The sequence below is a fragment of the Sparus aurata genome, chromosome 13 (assembly GCF_900880675.1).
Source record: "Sparus aurata chromosome 13, fSpaAur1.1, whole genome shotgun sequence".
NCBI lineage: Eukaryota > Metazoa > Chordata > Actinopteri > Spariformes > Sparidae > Sparus > Sparus aurata.
The window spans coordinates 30,862,790-30,881,452 of record NC_044199.1 but is presented as its reverse complement, the minus strand read 5'-3'; the positions used below and the strand labels follow the sequence as shown (position 1 = coordinate 30,881,452).

General features: G+C 42.5%; 1 protein-coding gene across 1 annotated transcript in view; it reads left to right on the top strand.

Annotated features, from left to right (window-relative positions):
• Positions 1 to 18,663, top strand: part of LOC115593816 (polypeptide N-acetylgalactosaminyltransferase 10-like) — a 76,372-nt gene that overhangs the window by 40,215 nt on the left and 17,494 nt on the right. Inside the window, exons 5-6 of the mRNA XM_030437505.1 lie at positions 11,583 to 11,768; positions 14,983 to 15,166. Of these exons, the coding sequence (XP_030293365.1) occupies positions 11,583 to 11,768; positions 14,983 to 15,166 (370 nt within the window). The remainder of the gene's footprint in view (positions 1 to 11,582; positions 11,769 to 14,982; positions 15,167 to 18,663) is intronic.

Sequence of the window (18,663 nt, the reverse complement as noted above, 5' to 3'; positions counted from 1 at the left end):
ACTTAGATCTGGCAGCAGGGACAAAAACTCCCCCTAAGGATAATTATTGTTTCCATGGTTATGATGGTTGCTTGAAATTAGGTAAACATTGTCATTAAATATTGGTTAAATATTTTCAAAATCCAGCGTGACTTTAAGCAAGAAGCAACATATGAGAAACATAATGTGAACGCTGGGCTCAGTAAATTAGTTATAAGGTGCTTTATGAAATACAATGGCATAGAGAGTACAAACCAAAATAACATTTTGTATTGAATGAATACTATCTAAATCTTGTCTGTATAGAAGTGTTTTAAAAGCTTTTTAAACTGAGACACTGAATCAGCTGATCTGATTTTAATCCAGTGCTTTATACGCCCAAAAACATCAAAGTCACACTCCAACCTACAACTTCTGTGCCGGTGGTAGAGGAGTGTCAAACATTGTGGTAAAACAATAGGTGGAATTTAGTTTCTTTCACCTCCACATTATCACAACCAGGGTTATGACACCACATGAACACTCACTTTGGGACTTATTAATGAATTCCAGTTTGCAACAAACACATCGTTTACAGCCATAGCTGTGGGGGAGAGTCGTACACATTCACACCTTGACACCTGGGAGCTGGCCGGTATACGCCCACAGCTTGGGTCTACTGGCACATAAACAGCCCCAGTAGGGCAGTGCGGGGCTTTGTTCGGGAGTCTGACAGGAGTTAATGATGCAGGGAAAGGTGTTATTCATTCATTTCCCCTGGCCATGCCGCAGTGGGGCTTCAAAGGTTTGAAATGAGTTGCCAAATAGTTGGTTTGCTTTTTTGTGTTGGTGTTTAATCCACTCGTGACTGTTCTCTGAAAACTGTGGAGGAATACAACGTCTGAAAAGAAGGCTTTCTCTTAATTTAGAGCTTAAGCCTTCGAGTAAGTCTGTGTGTTAACTTTGCTTTTACAAGTGCTGCCAAGTGCTTAAATACATAAACACTGTCCTTGTCTTGACTCATGCATATTTTATAGACAGTATTAAGAGATAATACTGGTTTCTTTAACACATTTCCTACTGCACTTGATTTGGAAAGTCTGCTGCGGGCTATTCTGTGATTACAGCTGACAGTTGGTATAAGTCTGTAGTGAGTTGTTTGATGTTGTTTTCATCCCTTAAGTTGGATTTTTTCTTTGCCATGCCAGCAGAATGCATCATTTATTTATTACAATTACAATAACACAGTACTGTGATAATACCAGCTAACCAGAAAATGATGTAGAACTGATGCTACCAGATGACGTTAAAGTTGTTTTAATCCGTAACATTCTGATTTAGAGACATCATATTTTCCGGCGCTGATGAAGGAATTTGCTAGAGAGTGACACATCCTGCTTCTTTCACATCTCTGTTGAGAGCTGTATATGTGCAGTAAGGATCAGGCAGCTGGCAAGGCTTGTGTAGCGGCACAGCAGCCAGTGACAAACCAGTCTCTCTTTGAAACTCAACTGAACAATGTCCAGGTGCTGCTTGAACTGAGACCAATGGGAAGACCGCATCAAACCAGTTGCCTTGGCTTCAGTACACGTCATGAGAATAAGATTGTTCACCAGGGTGTTGTGTTTTTCATCACCACCAATCAGAGCTAGAGCCGGTAAAAACCCGGGACTAAATGTCAATTGTACACACTGACTGAAAACAGATGTTTAGGGGTGTTTTGCCAGTGTGAAATGGGTATACATAACCACACAACAGGTCTAGACCACGCAAAAAATGTATTGGTGCTGTATCTAAGTATAGTCGGATGGGTTTCCAGTTTTGCCAGTCTGGTCCGAGCTTTCATCGTTAGTCTTTTCTCCATGTTCACTCAGCTGAGGTCTTTTTTATTTGTTATTTTGATGTTAAACTTTAAAATAATAGGAGTTACGTTAAATAGTTTTTGTTACAGTTGGCATGATAGACTGTAGTGCTGCAGTCATTCATGGGGTCTCAATATGTTCTTATTGGGAGCAGCTGAGTCACGTGCGACAGCCACTGGTGACATTCGATATTACGGGTTGAGTATTAAGCCTCATATTAAACCGGTTATGACATTTTTTAAAGAGACCCAACCCGACCTAAGGGCAAAATCTAAACATGAGAAAATAGGTCAAGTTACAACTTCTCTAAAATCACTTGTAATGTGTATGAACAAATCTATTCACACAAGACTGCCCTTCAAGGGCTATCATTATCTGCCAGTATATGTTGATTCACTACCCTTTCCTTTTCATGACTATCAAATAAAAATGGGCATCTTCTTGCCATGGTTGTATAATATTGGCAACCATTTTTGGTAAACTGATATTAACTTTGATCTAGGAAACTCTGGATCATGGTGCTAAGGGTTCTTTATTAATACAACAGTAATAAACCCTGATCAAACAAGAGCTTCAGAGCTCACATTGCCAAATACTCAATCCAGATTCTTCAGTGACCATGGTGAAACATAAGATTTAGGCGAAAACTCTCCATTATTTTGTTCAGCGCTTGTGTTAATATTGTTGTTGCACTCGTCAATAACATTGACTTTTATTTAGAATTAAAAAGGACTTGTGTCATGTTATCACAGCCAGTGGCACAGCACTATATTTACTCAGTGGGTGTACAGTGGCACTCTGCACTATCAGCCACTCTGTGATGGAAACCTGCCATTGGCAGATTGATCATCCAATTACTTTCCTGCTTTCCGCTCCCTGATGGGATCAGTTGAACAAACGGCTGCAATACTTCATTCCAAATAAGGAGCACCCTGTGCGATGCTCTTATGCAGAGTGACTTGATGTATTTTCAGTAAGGTATAGAGGCAGCTTGGCACTCAAACGGCACAGCTCCCAGCAGGCATCAGCAAAGCTTCCAACCTGGAGCCACCACAGGGCTGATAACAAAAGGTCCACTGCTAATTGTGTAGAAATATGTCATTGTATTCGAAAGGGAAATTGTTACCCCTGCCAATGCTGGTGCACAGTGCTGCCAACCACAGCTCCGTGTGGACTGAAGCCACGGACATTTTTGCAACAGCACTTTTATTTTTTTATTTTCAGATATTGGTGCCTTTTTTTATCCTGTTGTATTTGGGTTCTCATTGTTCAGGCCCTACTGTTTTGCATTTTCTTCTGGATCTAGCATTGACATCAAGCTGCTGAACATAACACAGAACAAAAACGACATAAAGATTCCATATTTTATCTTGAGATTGGACAAGATAATTGCCAAATTAACTGGGGTGAAATCAACAGCCAACAACAATGTGATAAATCAGTTGTTTTTTTAGCATCAGTTTGGCTAAAATGATCATATTTCTTCGGGAGGCGGGAGAAGCAAGACCATAAGATCACTGTTATCAAGGCTTTATCCTTCAATGTGAACCTCAAAATGATCTGTTTATTCTTCTATAAATATTTAATGGGTGAGGTAGGGCATCTCATTTTGACTGTCTAAAATGGAGAGGGTTCATCCTCTGGGAATGACCTTTAAGATTACATTTTTCAAAGTGCAGTTTAAAACCTTGGCCTTTCGTTAACCTTCCCTGTGGCAACCACAGAGGAAATGTAATAAAAGGACCAAATCCATCTGGATGCATCCTCTGGAGACCAAGAACACCCTCTGCAAGTTGTGTCAAATCTGTTTGATCAGGGAGAAATGTTTGCCTGGTTGTGGTGGAAGGTCATAGGTACAGGGCGTTGCTTCATCAGAATTATCCTTTGTGGACTATCAATATTCATTGCAAATACTATAACAATCTTACCAGTAGAACCAGTGGGTCTCACACTTACAAATGCTGAAATGCAGACTGGAAATTGCAGTCACTGGCTTGGCTGTCCTCTGCACCTCCCAACATTAAAGTCTGGTAAAGATGTAATGTGGATATGATAAGGCACATTTCGTTGCCATGTCACTACGATACCTAGTGGTCTGCAGAACCGTTACATGATAACACTCTATCCTGGCAACTGAGCTGAAAATAAACATACATGTTTCAAAAACAGTTTAAACAGAGTTTCTAATCAGCACTTAATGGACCAATTTAATTTCAGGGCAGATGTATTAATGTTTAGTTGCTTTGGCTCCCTGACAGAGCTGCTGTCAGCAGTGCAGAGCCACTTGGAACAGTCTTATCGACACCAACAGCACAACCATCTGCATGATGGAGAGGTGGGGAGAGAAAGCGACGGAGATGAGGAGATAGAAGACGATTTGTGGGACAGGCAGCGATGGAGGCGAGTGCGAAGGGGGAGAGACAGGCTGCAATGCAGAAAGACTGAACACGGTTCAGCATGTTTATTCATTCATGTCAGTGTGTGTATGTGTGTTTGTGTGTGTGACTGAGGGTGTAGGGAGATAATGAGGTAATGGTGCTCACTGAAGTGTGACGGAGAGACGAGGGAGAGGGTGATATGAAGAGGGAGGTTGAGAGGGAGACAGACAACGGAGGACAAAAGGAGCTAATTAAGTGTTGCCATTTAGAGATGTTGAGCAGTCAGTGGGAGCTGATCGATCCAAACGTCTTTCTGATGAGGTGAGGGCCAAATGAGTCACATGTACCGTGTTAGGGCAAAGTAAAGAACATCCACTGTAGCTTTGTTATTGTATATGTTAGCCTCTACATTACGTTTTTTTTAAAGAAAATTCAAACTTCATTTAAAAGCAGCTCAGAAAATGTACTACTTACTCTGATCTGACCTTACCTTTTTAATGTTTTTTCATCATGGAAAATAATTCTGAATCTGTTACAAAACATTTCAATAGATATTTGACGAGGAAACAAAACTGAATTGAGCTGAATTGAATTTATGTAATGCTGCCTTCATAATCAACCATAAATCCAGTGCAGGGTGCAGCAGTGTGGTAAGTCAGTAATGTTGCAAACTCATTGTCAAATGCAGAAAGCCCACAATGGGAGGGAGTGGCTCATTCATAGCACGTTCACCCAGGCAACCCAGTTGAAGTCCTCTGAGAAGGAGGTAGTTGATTGTGATTATTTTAAAAAGGTGGTTCTGTGAAGAAAAAAACAAGGTTTTCCTAAATTTAATCTAGTAGTTTTTGGAGCCTTTATTTTGAAAGTGTAACTGAATGTTGCATGTTTGTTATTGATAACTTGACAATTTAATAAGACCACACATCCTCCGTAATGATCCCAAAATGATATACATGACTGTCGCAGCGTACCAGCGACAAACATACCTTTGTTGTACCCTCACCATTTGGTTAGGTTTAGGCAACAGGTTCAGGAAACTTTGTGGTTTGGATTAAGATTGCTGTATGTTACTTATATAACTTCAATTCCAAAAGAACCTACATCACCTGCGTAATTGCATTTACGTAATGTATGCGATGTTAGTAAGTTAAAATAACTCCTTGTTGACTTCCAGTACAGACTGAATGAAAATGTTTTGTTTTCATGGTCAAGCGAGGTCAAACACAACACTGACATGGTGGACCGGCTTATCTGTTACACGATTGGGCGTGATACCAGGTTGATAGAACATAACATTCATATTCTCAATTATAAAAATGTTTATTGTAGACAAACATGTTGCTATGTTAGTGTCAGTGTAACATCCAGGGTCAAGTTGAATTTTAACAACCTTTGTCCTCATGTTGGGAAGTTTAGCAAAATGTGCTGCGGGCAAATGAGTTGATGAAGAATGATGTATCATCTCCGTATTTAGGCTTTGACGTTATGAAAGGTTTGTAGCATTTCATAACTAGAAAACACCAGCTTTAACTCCATGGAGCATTTTAGAAAACCATCCAAAGCTCCAGACTCACTACACATACAGCTCCCAGTGGACCAAGTATTTAGAAAAATCAGCAAACAGAGGGAAATTAATTATGTCGACTGATCTGAAGTGTGAACTCTGGACTCTGTAATAGAGATTACATTCTGACATGATCTGGGGCAGCATCTCTTGGTTTTCAGCGCTTTTCAGATAGATGTCACATCTTATTTGTTTTGCACACATCAGAGGATCAGAGTAGAGAAGTTGGAGAACACAATCTGACTTTCTGCCCCCACAGACTGTCAATGTCTGGAGCTTATCAGAGATTAACGCTTGCAAGGCTGGCTTCAACCTGGCTCTGTATCAAGTGTGATACATGTTTTTGGTCGTTTGGCTGCAGAATTCTTTTCAAAGAGAGCTGAAACTTGGACAATACAACTACTCATAACAGCTAAGATGTTCCACCATGTCTCCCCGCTTAGTTCAGACCTGTAAAGGTCTCGTCATTGTTCCTTGGACTACATACTCTATGCCTTTTCCAGTACAAGGGCAACCGGTAATCAAAGATCCTGTCTCACAAAAAGCCAGTAACTTGCAGTGTTCTGGAAGGACAGCATTCTTCAATTCACTTTTTCTTTTATAGAAAACTGTCTGCTTCTCAATCTCTCTTGTGATTCTGTTGGTGGCATGTCTCAAATATACTGTTATTATCTCACAGTGTCAGGTGAAGGTTAGCTCACTCAAGTTAAATGCTATCTGTGTGTACACAAAGAAGTCTATTAATATTCTTTCTTGATTAAATCTGTTCCTGCCGTGATCAACATGTATCACTGACAGTTCAGCTTTTCGCCCCCTCATTTTGAGAGAGAGTGAAATGATACTTGATGAAGTTCTAGTTCTCGTTTTTTAAAACATTAACATGCCGGACTTTTTCTAAGGTATTGTCGTGAGTGTGTTTGTGATTTTTGTCTTTGTCATAGCAAAAGAGTGACAGGCGTCAGTTTGGTTGCTCAGGACCACATCTGTGCTTTTGCAGACGATGTCATCCTGTTGGCTTCCTCAACTTGTAACCTTTAGCACCTACTGAGAAGGCTTGCAGCAGAGTGTCAAGACTGAATTAAAAGCAGTCGCATACGAGGTCTTCAGGGCTGCATGGAACTGTGACAGTTACCCACGTCGGGTTAAAATGTGTTGCTGCCTCATGTGAGGGAGTTTAGAAGTGTCGTCTCATCAGCATCAGTGTGATGTTACTGGACTGTAGAAGAAACAATACCAAATCTGTAGTTTATCTGCAAGTATGCTGCAGCTTGATTTCATAGACGTCCCCAACGTTCTTGTACTTCCTGTCCCTGACAAAGCAGCACAGTCCTTCCCCTTGAGGACCCTTTTCTTTAACAATAGCAGCAAAAATTCAAGTTGGCACAGGAAGAAAATTGATAGTGAACTGATGGAGTTCAAAGGGCCGTTGGGATATTTTGCTGAGGGAATAAACAAGCAGCTTCAGTCCTTGGTGGTGTGCCAAAGCATTTTGGGATTAATCCACCACCCTGGAAACAGAGCTCAGCGTGCCATGTTGGATCCCCTCTGTGTCAACGCTAATTGAATTCTTTAAAAAAATGCATTAGGGAGGATATCGCTGGAGGTGTTTGTGGTGGAAAAGTGTGTGTGTGTGTGTGTGTGTGCATGTGCGTGTGTGCATGATCGTGTGCAAGGTTGTGTTGATCTGTTGCAATCAGCTCATGTCAGGGTTAGACATGTTCACATATTCAATACATAAGTCTTGTATTACATTTAATTCATAAAGATTTTATTACTTTTTTTTCATAGGGTGATGTTGATGTCAATGGGGAAAGACTGATGATTTCTTTTTAAACATTTTTACACGATTGTCATTTTAAGATAATTTTGCAAGTGAAGAAAGTCTCAGTTTGTTGTGTAGATAGTAGAATATGATTTGTTTGGTGTTAAACAGCGAACTTTATCGTCTTACTCAACATACGTTCCCAGCATCAACATGGCCGTCGCCCTCGACACAAAAAAGGTCTTAAAAAAGGTGAAAACCATGATAAAACATGGCCATAATGACAACTGCAGTCACGTGAATGGATAGTCATTTCCGCGAGCTAGCTAATATACGGGTCCAGCGCTAAAAGGTTTCAGTAATGGGTTGTGGTGAACGTTAGATGAGACAGCATCGCTTAACTGACTGGTGGGTGTGTGATCATGTCTAATTATATATTTTCACGGCCCTAATTCCATTAGTTTTGTGTCACACTGCTATTTTCTCAAGTTGAAAAATCATCTCTTTCAAAAAACATCATGTGTATAATTCGTGACGCATTTCAAACGGGATCAAAAGATCATCTGTGTCCCACCATTCACTTCCACAGGCCATATATTTTTCATGTGATAAGACCCCAGAAGGAGCGTGACTTTGCCTCTATATTCTAAATGTTCTAAATCATCCAATTTCAATGAATCAGTGTTTTAATAGCTGAAATTCAATTTATATAAAGGAGTTGGTCCCACATGTATAAACGACATGCTAAGGGGGAAGAATTCGCAGTTAAGGTTCTGTGAAGTCGTGAAAACCTGAATTGACTTACTACTCCTGTGTGTAGTTCCACACGCCGTGCATGAAAGTGGGACAACAAGCAGAAGCTACAAGCACATGTACGTTTTATCAATGCCATTTTAAATACACACAGACACTTTGACATGAGCCTGAGGCCGGCTGCCGTGCTTTTCATCTGCTAACCGCTAATTCGTGTTTGAGTTAGGCCCCGTGTGAGCAGATGAAAGATGCTGGGCGGCTCCAGCACCGTCCGCAGGAGAAATAAGCGAGTGAAGGAGTAGAGGGAGGTAGACAAACAGAACGGGATGGATGGTACGCTGGGAGTTAAGGTTGATTTTCCACCAAACCCTTCGCTCCCCGCTTCAAAATGACCCCCGACATCCATGATGCCTTAGCCCCCCAATCTCCTCCGCTTCACATCCTAATAAAGACTAATGTGTTTGCCGACATCAGCTCGCTCTCATTAGCGTGATTAATTGCCTCCTTGCTGTCTGTAAACACTATGAGCTATAATGCAATTTATTCAGCGAAAATTAACCAATCATAATTAAATGCTCTGATCTTACTCCCCCCCCCCCCCCCCCGAACCTCCCCTCATACACGCTCTCTTCACACGCGGGGCTAATGTTCGCTCATTAATTTTTCTAGCTTCCTGTCATTAGCAGGATGATGTAAGCGTCACTTTGTGTTGGGTGAGCGTTTATAAAGAGCCAGAGTCAGGCTCCTATCGGTCAGTCTTTCATGAGTTTATTGCGGGAGCACGCGAGGAGGACTGCTCGCCTTTTCCTCGCAGTCCGATGCCGACCTCGCAGAGACATTCCGCACTTGTTGCAATGTCACACTTAACAGCGCGTAGGTCAGCCTGCTGAGCAACACAGTAAACACACAAAAAACAGACAATAAAAATGGCTGACCTTCACTGGAATTTGGAATCTTGAGAAGGAGAGACAAAGACACCACAGAAATCTGAAAACTGGTGATGGGAAGATTAGATTTAGGAGACTTTTGATGGGGTGATAAAGAGGGAGATAGAAAAGGACGAAAAAGGTTCATGGCTTCAAACAAACACTCATCTCGGGAGGGATTAGGATGAGGTATTGGATGGGTATTTGCAGAACTGATTGCTGCACTGAGGCCTTGTTTCAGTTTCCAACACTTAAACCTGCATCCTCATGCATGCCGTGGTTAAAAACAAAGGTTGTACAGAGAGAGAAGTACAGCAGCCGTTTCCCCAAACAATCACACGTTAGCTGTAAGCACACGTCTCATGTATTTTGCTTCAAAAATCAGACCTGAGTCATAACTCAGTGGAATCAGAGCGCAGAGATGTTGTACAAATACCGCTTTGATCAGTGCCACTTTGAAGCCCGTCGGGGATAAACCTGTTTAGACATCACTTTGACTTTTTTTCCCTTCGCATCAAAAGTCACCCAGTGTGTGCATCCATGGTTACAGTGCAAACAGGGACTGATAGAAGCTAATGCAGCAGTGCTTTTCACGATGCGGACGAGCCAGAATATTACGCTCGTGGTGGTCGCATCGATCGACGACCTTTTCAAAAAATAACAACCAGACTCACTGAGAGAACGACCTCCTGACTTGACTTCCCGTTTCCATCGAAACATTTTGGGGTTTGGTGGAAACCCAAAATCAATTTCCGTTTCAAAATATTTACATTACTGTCCTAATACATGTGAAGTAGCCAGCTTGAAATGGAGGGGGTCTGAAAACAGACGTTCGACAACCTCGTCAGCACACCGGAGAAGATAAGTGACATGTGAGAGGGAAGCAGTGGGTCCGTCAAAGGCAGAAGCAAGTGTTACATCTCATAAGCAGACAACAAGCAGACAGAAACATCCTCCCTGTTGCTCGTAGATCTGACCGTTCTTCATTCTGTAAAAGGTGTTTTATGTTCTCTGTGACAACAAAATACAGTTTTATTCGCAGCGGATCCAGATAGAAAAAAACAGACGGAACAGAAGGGAGTGAGGATGGAGACAAGAAGGCCTGACGTTGAGGAATATTCATTTTTTGGTTCCATCCCTGTCTCTTCCCTGTAATTTTGAAGATTGTCTGGCCGTTATCGCTCTCCCTCCCTCACACTTTCACACAAAGAAAAGAATTAAAAGTTATTTTTCCTTTTGCTGTTGTGCGTCAACATGTGTATTCAGGAGGTAGCCTCTCTCTCTCTCTCTCTCTCTCTGTGTTTCTCTTCCTCGCTGTCAGCTCAGCCGGAGTTGCGATTGGCATGAAAGTAAATAAAGTTTCCAGCGGATGGAGTTAAAAGGTCAACTTTTCAACTCCTCACAGCCTCCGCTCTCTCTCTCTCCTCGGCTCCCGTCAACAGGCAGCACTGTGGCTTTTTCTAAAGAACCTGTCAGAGTTACATTTCATGTTTTGACTGCTTCACGAATGATTTCTATTCAAACCACTGAGAGCACTCAGGGCTCGCGGTCTTATCCTCAAGAACGAGGTTTGGGTGAGAAAAATCCAATTTTCACATACCCTCAAAAAAAAATCAGAGGAAGCCGCGACATCCTCTTTAATTGAGACACGATAAGTCCTCGCCATTTTCACAAAAGCATCGGCTTTAGATACACACCCCCGCGTTGGCTTTTAAGTTAAACATACCTGTCTGAATGTAACCTACGACTCAGCGCTAAAGGCCATTTAATAGGTCTGCTAAAACCTGCCTTGAAGAAAGTTATCTCCAGAACATCTCTCAAGTGTTTTCATGGTCATACATTTAAAAATGAACCGGAGGCCTCGTCTAGATCACATAACAAACAAAGTCTTTCATCTTCGAGGAGATCTTTGAATTACAGTAGCGGCCACAAAGAGCATGAGGCCCAAACAAAATGAAATGTTGGTCCAACTGACCCGGATGATCAGGACAAACCTGTGGGTCAGCATGTGCTACAGGTCTGCTTTACTTTTTACGGTTCAGCTAGAAGGGAGACCTGCAGGGCTTTCTGGGGTTGACAGGTTCAAATGGTATATGTTGGGATTGGTACAAGAATGTGTAGTAGGATAATGAATAGTCGGTCGGTTGGTTGGTTGGTCAGCAGTATAACACAAAAACTACTAAATCTCAGCCAAGAATGGAACCCAGTCACTTTCCCTGGATCCAGTTAAAGGGACAGATCCAGGATTTCTTTTGTTAATTTCTCAGGGAGAAATGTTTGGATATCAGTGTGATTGAAAGTCCCTTCCATGTTGGTTGATTCTCTGTATTTTTGGTAAACCAAGACCACTGGTACTGATTCATCTCACCTTCTCTGCAGAGCACCTAAAGGTGGCGCTGGAGGAGTACATGGTGCGGTTTCCGAAGGTTCGCATCCTGAGGACCAAGAAGAGGGAGGGGCTGATCAGGACACGCCTGCTGGGTGCCGGCGCCGCTAAAGGAGAAGTCATCACCTTCCTGGACTCCCACTGTGAGGCCAACGTCAACTGGCTGCCTCCGCTGCTGGGTGAGGAACACACACACACACACACACACACACACATTTTTGTATGTCTTTACTTGTGAGGGCCCTCGCTAACATAACACATTACCAAGCCAATGGCCCTAACCACAACCCATTAAACTTTACCTCAACCATTAAATAGGAGTTAAGAAGTGTCCTCACTTTCAAAACAAAACTAAAAAACTAAGGTCTTTCATGAAGCTGGAGTGGCTGCTTTTTTGTCCGTTTTCATTTTTCTACTTTTTATTTTTTTTTTTTTGGCTTTTGAGACGTTCAGAAGCACATAGTTCCTGTGAGTTTCACTGAAAACCTCACAGATTACACCGGCTGGCTGTGTTCCTGTTGTGCAACAGTCGGTGATATTTCAACACTTTCAGGATTCTCATAAAATGCATCTGTAGCATTTCTGTCTGGGCCAAACTAAATTGCACCAACTTTTTGGTAGAGTCAGATGACTGAGTGGACTACTCTGTTTTTGAGTGGACTTTTATGCTTTTAGGCTGCAGAAGGTCGCCTTTACAAATAGATGTTATTTTGCACTAAGGTTTTAGAAAAAAAGGGAACAAAGCACTGTTGCCGAAAGTGCAGGAAGAGACAAAGATCCCTCTGACGAGTATCAGGTGCACGATAAAACCTTTAACAAGCTAGAAATGACAGACATGTTGCTGGAGCAAAGCGATTCAAAATAGAAATACAAGGTCGGGCGATGGTTTACCGAATATCGACGGAACATACAGCGGACTGACAAATCACAGGGAAAACCTGTTCAATCTGAGTATTAGTAGTAGTGTATGACTGAGTGGACTGCAGAGGGCCTTCATAGCTGAAGTGGCAGAGCACACACACTCACACACACACACACACACACACACACACACACACACACACACACACACACACACACACACACACACACTCACTCAGCACCCCTGCTGTGAGACTGAGCACCTCATCTTCTGGCTGATGGACTTGCTCACAAACAGTCTCACTTTCTCAATTACCCTTTTTCCATTAAGGAGCCATGTTCAGCTCTGTCTCCCAGCATGGCGCCGTCCCACATGGAAACATTTCACAACAAACTTTATGACCCACGTTGCCTCCATGTCAAGCTGTTCCCACAGTAGCTGGAAACGTAATGTGTGTGTGCCTGTGAGTAGAACAAACACAGGCTGTCGCTGTGTTCATTACAGCGCGGTGGAACGTTGGAGTGTTAATAAAGGAGAGAAGGTGTGGAGGCTGAAAAATGATACGTGACATTCAGCCTGTTCTCACTCTGCTGTCAAATACAGCAGCCTGGTTCGCGACCCCGCACTTCTAAGTTTGACACTGAAGGTACGGCTCTAGTGTGACTTCTTGAAACGTCCCTGCAGGAGTATAAAGTTAAAGTCCAAGTCGGGGAGGCTGGTTGGATGGGACCAGACTTCACGTCCTATTTACCTTACCGTCACTTGCGTTTTGTGACCTCAGTTACGTCACTTATGTAACCTACGTTACAAGACTCAGCGTAGTTATTTTGACCTAACCCAAACCAAACTGCAACCACTTGACAACGTCAGTAGCAGTCCAAAAGTCGAGTATCAAACTGAAAGTTGGATATAACATATTATTGCTAACTTGAGCCCTTCGCGGTAGGTAGAGCCACATAGTTTGAAGCTTAAGGAGAACTTTGGTCGATTTAAACATGCAGCTTCATTGCTCAAGCTACCCTTGACTTGCCAATACCGAAGAAGCGAACAAATTTGGTCCAGCCATTACAGAGCTCCGTGAACGGAGATTTAGCATTGAACGCTAACAGCATGGGGTCAGAACTGTACACTGTGTTTTAAGCGTCTTAACATGCTCCACATCTCACACCAAAAGTTATGCAACATCAGCAGACACCTTTCAACACAGCACTGTAGCGTGTATGACTCAAACTGAATAAAAAAGTAGTTAAAACAGTGTGTTTGTGCAAGGAGCTACCTACCTGTTCGTTGACATCGGCGTCTTCCGGTAGCTAGACCAAACTAGTCAATCCGTCGAGCGTGCACTTACTCCCTCACTGGCGGAGACGGAAACGTAATCCAGCATTTTCGTGTTTATGTTCATAATGTACATGTCCATGTTACAGCCTGTCATGAGCCATGAGCCTTACAATAGCCTGTTAAGCCTGTTAAGTGCACACTCGATGGATATGCTAGTTTGGTCTAGCTACCGGAACACACGGATGTCAACAAACAGGTAAGTAGCTCCTTGCACAAACACACTGTTTTAACTACTTTTTTATTCAGTTTGAGTCATACATGCTACAGTGCTGTGTTGCTAAGGTGTCTGCTGATGTTGCATACCTTTTGGTGTGAGATGTGGAGCATGTTAAGACGCTTAAAACACAGTGTAAAGTTCTGACCTCATGCTGTTAGCGTTCAATGCTACATCTCCGTTCACGGAGCTCTGTAATGGTTGGACCAAATTTGTTCGCGTCTTCGGTACTGGCAAGTCAAGGGTAGCTTGAACAATGAAGCTGCATGTTTAAATCCACGAGGTTCTCCTTTAAGGCCACTGACCTAGTTGCAGTTTTGACACATACAGGTTCGCACATCGGCATTGAAATGACAACGATATGATAATCTGTAATGACTTAAATCACACGTTGACTTAATCTGTATGCCATCTACAGCGCTGCACCCTCACTCATAAATGACCTTGAACATGTGCATACTTTGTGTTACAGATGAGCGTGCAGACCAGGCTCGCATTGCCATAGAAAGAATATATTCAGAGTGGGGGAAGTAGATCAAAACAAGTCGATTTCTAAACTTCAAACTGAAAAATGATGGCAAAAACATTTTGACTCTAGCAATTATTTAAAAGGTGTATCATAAAATTCCAGTTCGCTCCAAAAATAAGTCGTGCAGAAAAGCTGCAGCAGGACCGTTTCTGACGGTGAGCAGTGGAGACGAGCCGTTACATCAGGTGCTTGTCAAACTTGTTGTCAGTGAGTGACCTGCGTCAACACACTTGCAACCCTTCTTCAGTAGAGAGAGTACACACACACACACACACACACACACACACAGATATTCTTCGCTTCCTTCTTTACCTGAGGGACACACTCCTACACACAGTATACAAAATCTAAATCCTGCAGTTATAAAAAGATTGTTTTTTTTGTTTTCTGTGGTTCTTCACTGAAAAGCTGAGGAACAATCAAACATCTGCCTCTCTCTGTGTCTCTCAGACCGAATCGCCCAGAACAGGAAGACAATCGTGTGTCCGATGATCGACGTCATCGACCACGACAACTTCGGCTACGACACTCAGGCGGGGGACGCCATGCGAGGGGCGTTTGACTGGGAAATGTACTACAAACGGATCCCCATCCCTCCAGAGCTGCAGGGGGACGACCCCATCGAACCCTTCGAGTGAGTCACAACACACTTTCACTGCATCGAACTTGAAGATGAATCTGCACTTTGAAGAGTTGACTTTCTTTCCTTGAAGAGAAGATTAACATTCACGCTGTTTGTTTTCAATGTCATCCTTAGAGTTTTAAAGTTTTTCTTTAACTCACTGATCATGATAAGAGCTGCATTTTTGTTTTGGACGAAACAGAGCGACACGCCAAGACGCCCGGTTGAGTTTAATTATGGCATCTTTTGTTTACATGCTTCTCAAACAGGCTTTAATTCTGCATCATCTTCCCTTCAGATCTGTTAAAGGCTTCTGTTTGATGAATTCACACAGCTCTTTGTCTTGATGTTTCTGTTAGTGTTTTCCTTGTAAAATGGCTTAATTTACCAATTTAATTCTAACTGTCCGGACTTAATATGTCAACCTCTGGAGGAGTTCATGCTCCTTGGTGCAACACACAATGGGTACAACATATATTTTAGCTTTGCATCATTTTATGCATGTCAGTTGGTATCTGACAGAAACAGTTGTCACAATGCGGTAACGGGAGCAGAGGAGCGATTGTCAGTTGAGGCGTGTGGACGCTGGAATATAGGAGGATTAGGAGGATATAGGATTTTTTACATATTGATGTGTTTCAGCATAAGTTTACATAAACAAAATGGGTGCATGTGTCCCGACGTGCCTAATACTAAGAAATGTGGCGATGCTCTTCACACCATCAGACTTGTAGCTGCTGTTTGAAGTTTCCCCTATAGCACAACCGTGCTAAGAGCTGAATGCTAGCTCTCAGCAGGCTAAAACAGCAATATTAAAATCATGATGTTGAGCAGGTTTAATATTCACCCTAACCACCATCTTAGTTTAGCCAGATATGAATGCTTATATTTGTTGATTAGGAGTAAATACACCGCTGGGCCAATTATAAAATCAAAGGGACAAAAACTAGATTGGCGATAACGAATTCCAACACTATGTGTCGCACAAGACTCAGCCGCTCCCAAGAGTAACATAATGAGAGCCCATGAATGAGAGTGTTGCAGCAGTACAGTCCATGAGGGCAACTGCTACATGTCGTGTTTCTACTTAACTTTTCTTCCAAAGCTTTTCACCTGAGTGACACTGGAGAGAAGATGGTAGCAGCGATTCAAGTAGTTATGTAGTCATGAACCCTGCTAATGTCTCACAGTAACAGGGTTTGTTAAGAAACAAAGGGTTGCCTGAGGGCTTTAATTTGAAACAGATTCAGGAAGTGTTAACAGCATGATGCAGTTACTTTAACAGGGCAAACGGGAGCCGCAGATCAAAATGAGCATAACCTGCACCAACTCGTTACTGACGAGAGTTTTCTCTTGTGGACTTCATTCTGACTAGTATAGTGACGCTGTGTGCACAACTCTCACTTCTAGTACAACATGACAAGACATAAGAAGCACCTCTGGTGTTGAGCTAATCTACTATCCCCGAGGCTCTTGCTAACTAGCCACATGCTGCTAGTTCTCTCTGTTGGCACAACATCAAACTACTTGAAGCTCATACACGTGACCAGACTGGAAAAAACAGATACCAAACTAACCTTACATAGCACAGCTGACATTGGTGGTCATATTTGTTTTGTAGGTATTTGGTGATAAACTAAAGTTTTGCATACATTGGGATGTCGACCTGATGGTGGCGCTAGATGCAAAGTCAATGGATCATCGTAGTTACCACAATTCTTCTTTGCGTCTGACAGAAATGTGCGTACCAAATGTTACAGCGATCAGTCCAATAGTTGTTGAGACACTTTACTGAAAAAAAAAAAAAAAACACAACACATATGTGAATCTCATGGTGACGCTAAGAGGATAGTCAGGGGATCAACAAAGTAACTTCATGTGGAGAGACTTAATTGAAAAAGGGGCTTAAAGAGCAATTAGGTTAAACATTGAGATAGTCTTCCTGATTGAACCTCCACTGAGCATCATCTGGATTCATTGTCTGGAAACCTTTAGTGCGCATAATCATCAAAGAGATTGTTAGACATAGTTGAGATATTTCACCAAAGAAGTGTCATCGGGACCAGCTGATAGCGCTAAAGGAAGAGTCAGGGGAGCACTGAAGTCATTCGGTTTCATCGTGTGGGTGGTGGTCTTTCAAATTTCATGCCATTCCCTCTTTCATGCCTTTTTCACTTTTCTACTGAGAGCCCTGCAGGGGGGAAATCCCAAGTGCTCGTACACCAGGCGAACCCGCCTGAGCAGCCACTTCACTGGTGCACTGCAGTGCTCTTCCGACCGTAGAGACTGTGTCAACACATGAATTAAACATGGTGCTCAGTGCTTCTCCTACTTACAGGCCCACTGTAACACCTACACAGGTGCCAAATGCCCTTTTGTGATGTTTTTTTTTTCCGTTATCAGTATTTCAACGTGCACATTGTAGACTTACAAACGCAGAGTTGCAGACAAACATTACATTAAATGTCTCAAAAGGTCCTTCGCCTGCTCCTCATCGCTTCCTGTCTCCAGCTAAAGTCTGTTTTTTTTTTCTCTGCATTCACACTGGACTGTAATATAATTCCAAGGGTGATCGAACCGGCACGATGAGGTGTTTATTTGCAATATGAACATTCCTAATTAAGACGACGCACGAAAGCTGAAATGTTAATTCAATCTATTCTTCTGTTCTGTTTCAAACTGAACATTTGTGCTCAATTTGATACTGGTACAGATTAAGACCCATTTTTATTTAGGCTTTTTTTTTTTTTTCTCTGGCAAAGTCAACAAAACTGTTACTTGAGTACAGTTCTCTTGCTACTATATCAACCTCTGCCCCCGTGCACAAAGCAAGATCTATAAAGAAATGGCTTGCAGAGGAAGAAGTGGACTGGCCTGCACAGAGCCATGACCTCAACCCATCCAACGACTTTGACTGAACTGGAATACCAGCAGTGAGTCCGATCCTAATCACCCAACATCAGAGGCCAAACTTGACCGCAGCCACGTTCTAAGATCTTGCGAGTCAGTCCAGAAGAGTGGAGGCTTTTCTTGCAGCAGAGTTTACTCTTCAGATGTCCACATACTTTTGTCCACATCATGTTTACTTGTCTTTTATCAGCATATATTGAATATACAGCACACAGTGCCCACAGAGGGCACGCCAAACATAAATATATTCATCACTGCGCACAAATAGTTTTTACTTTAATTGAGAAACTAACAACATGCACTGCAAACAAAGCTTCACGAGTGAGAATAAAAAAAAAAAAAAAAGGTGTTAGAGAGGAGCACAGAGGTTTGTTTAATCACTGCCGGTTTCATTTCATCCTTTTCACCCTTGGAGAAGGAACACTGCAGAAAGTGGCCTGTTATCACCGCGGGACTCGCATCTGTGCTCACCGCTCACGAGGCGTGCGAAGCCCCAGAGTGTTTCTCACCGCTGACTGTACAGTAGCTGCCCTGTTTGCCTTTAATTGATCCTCCTCGGGGACGACTTTGGCGAGAGCAGACTACCTGCTGGCTGCCCG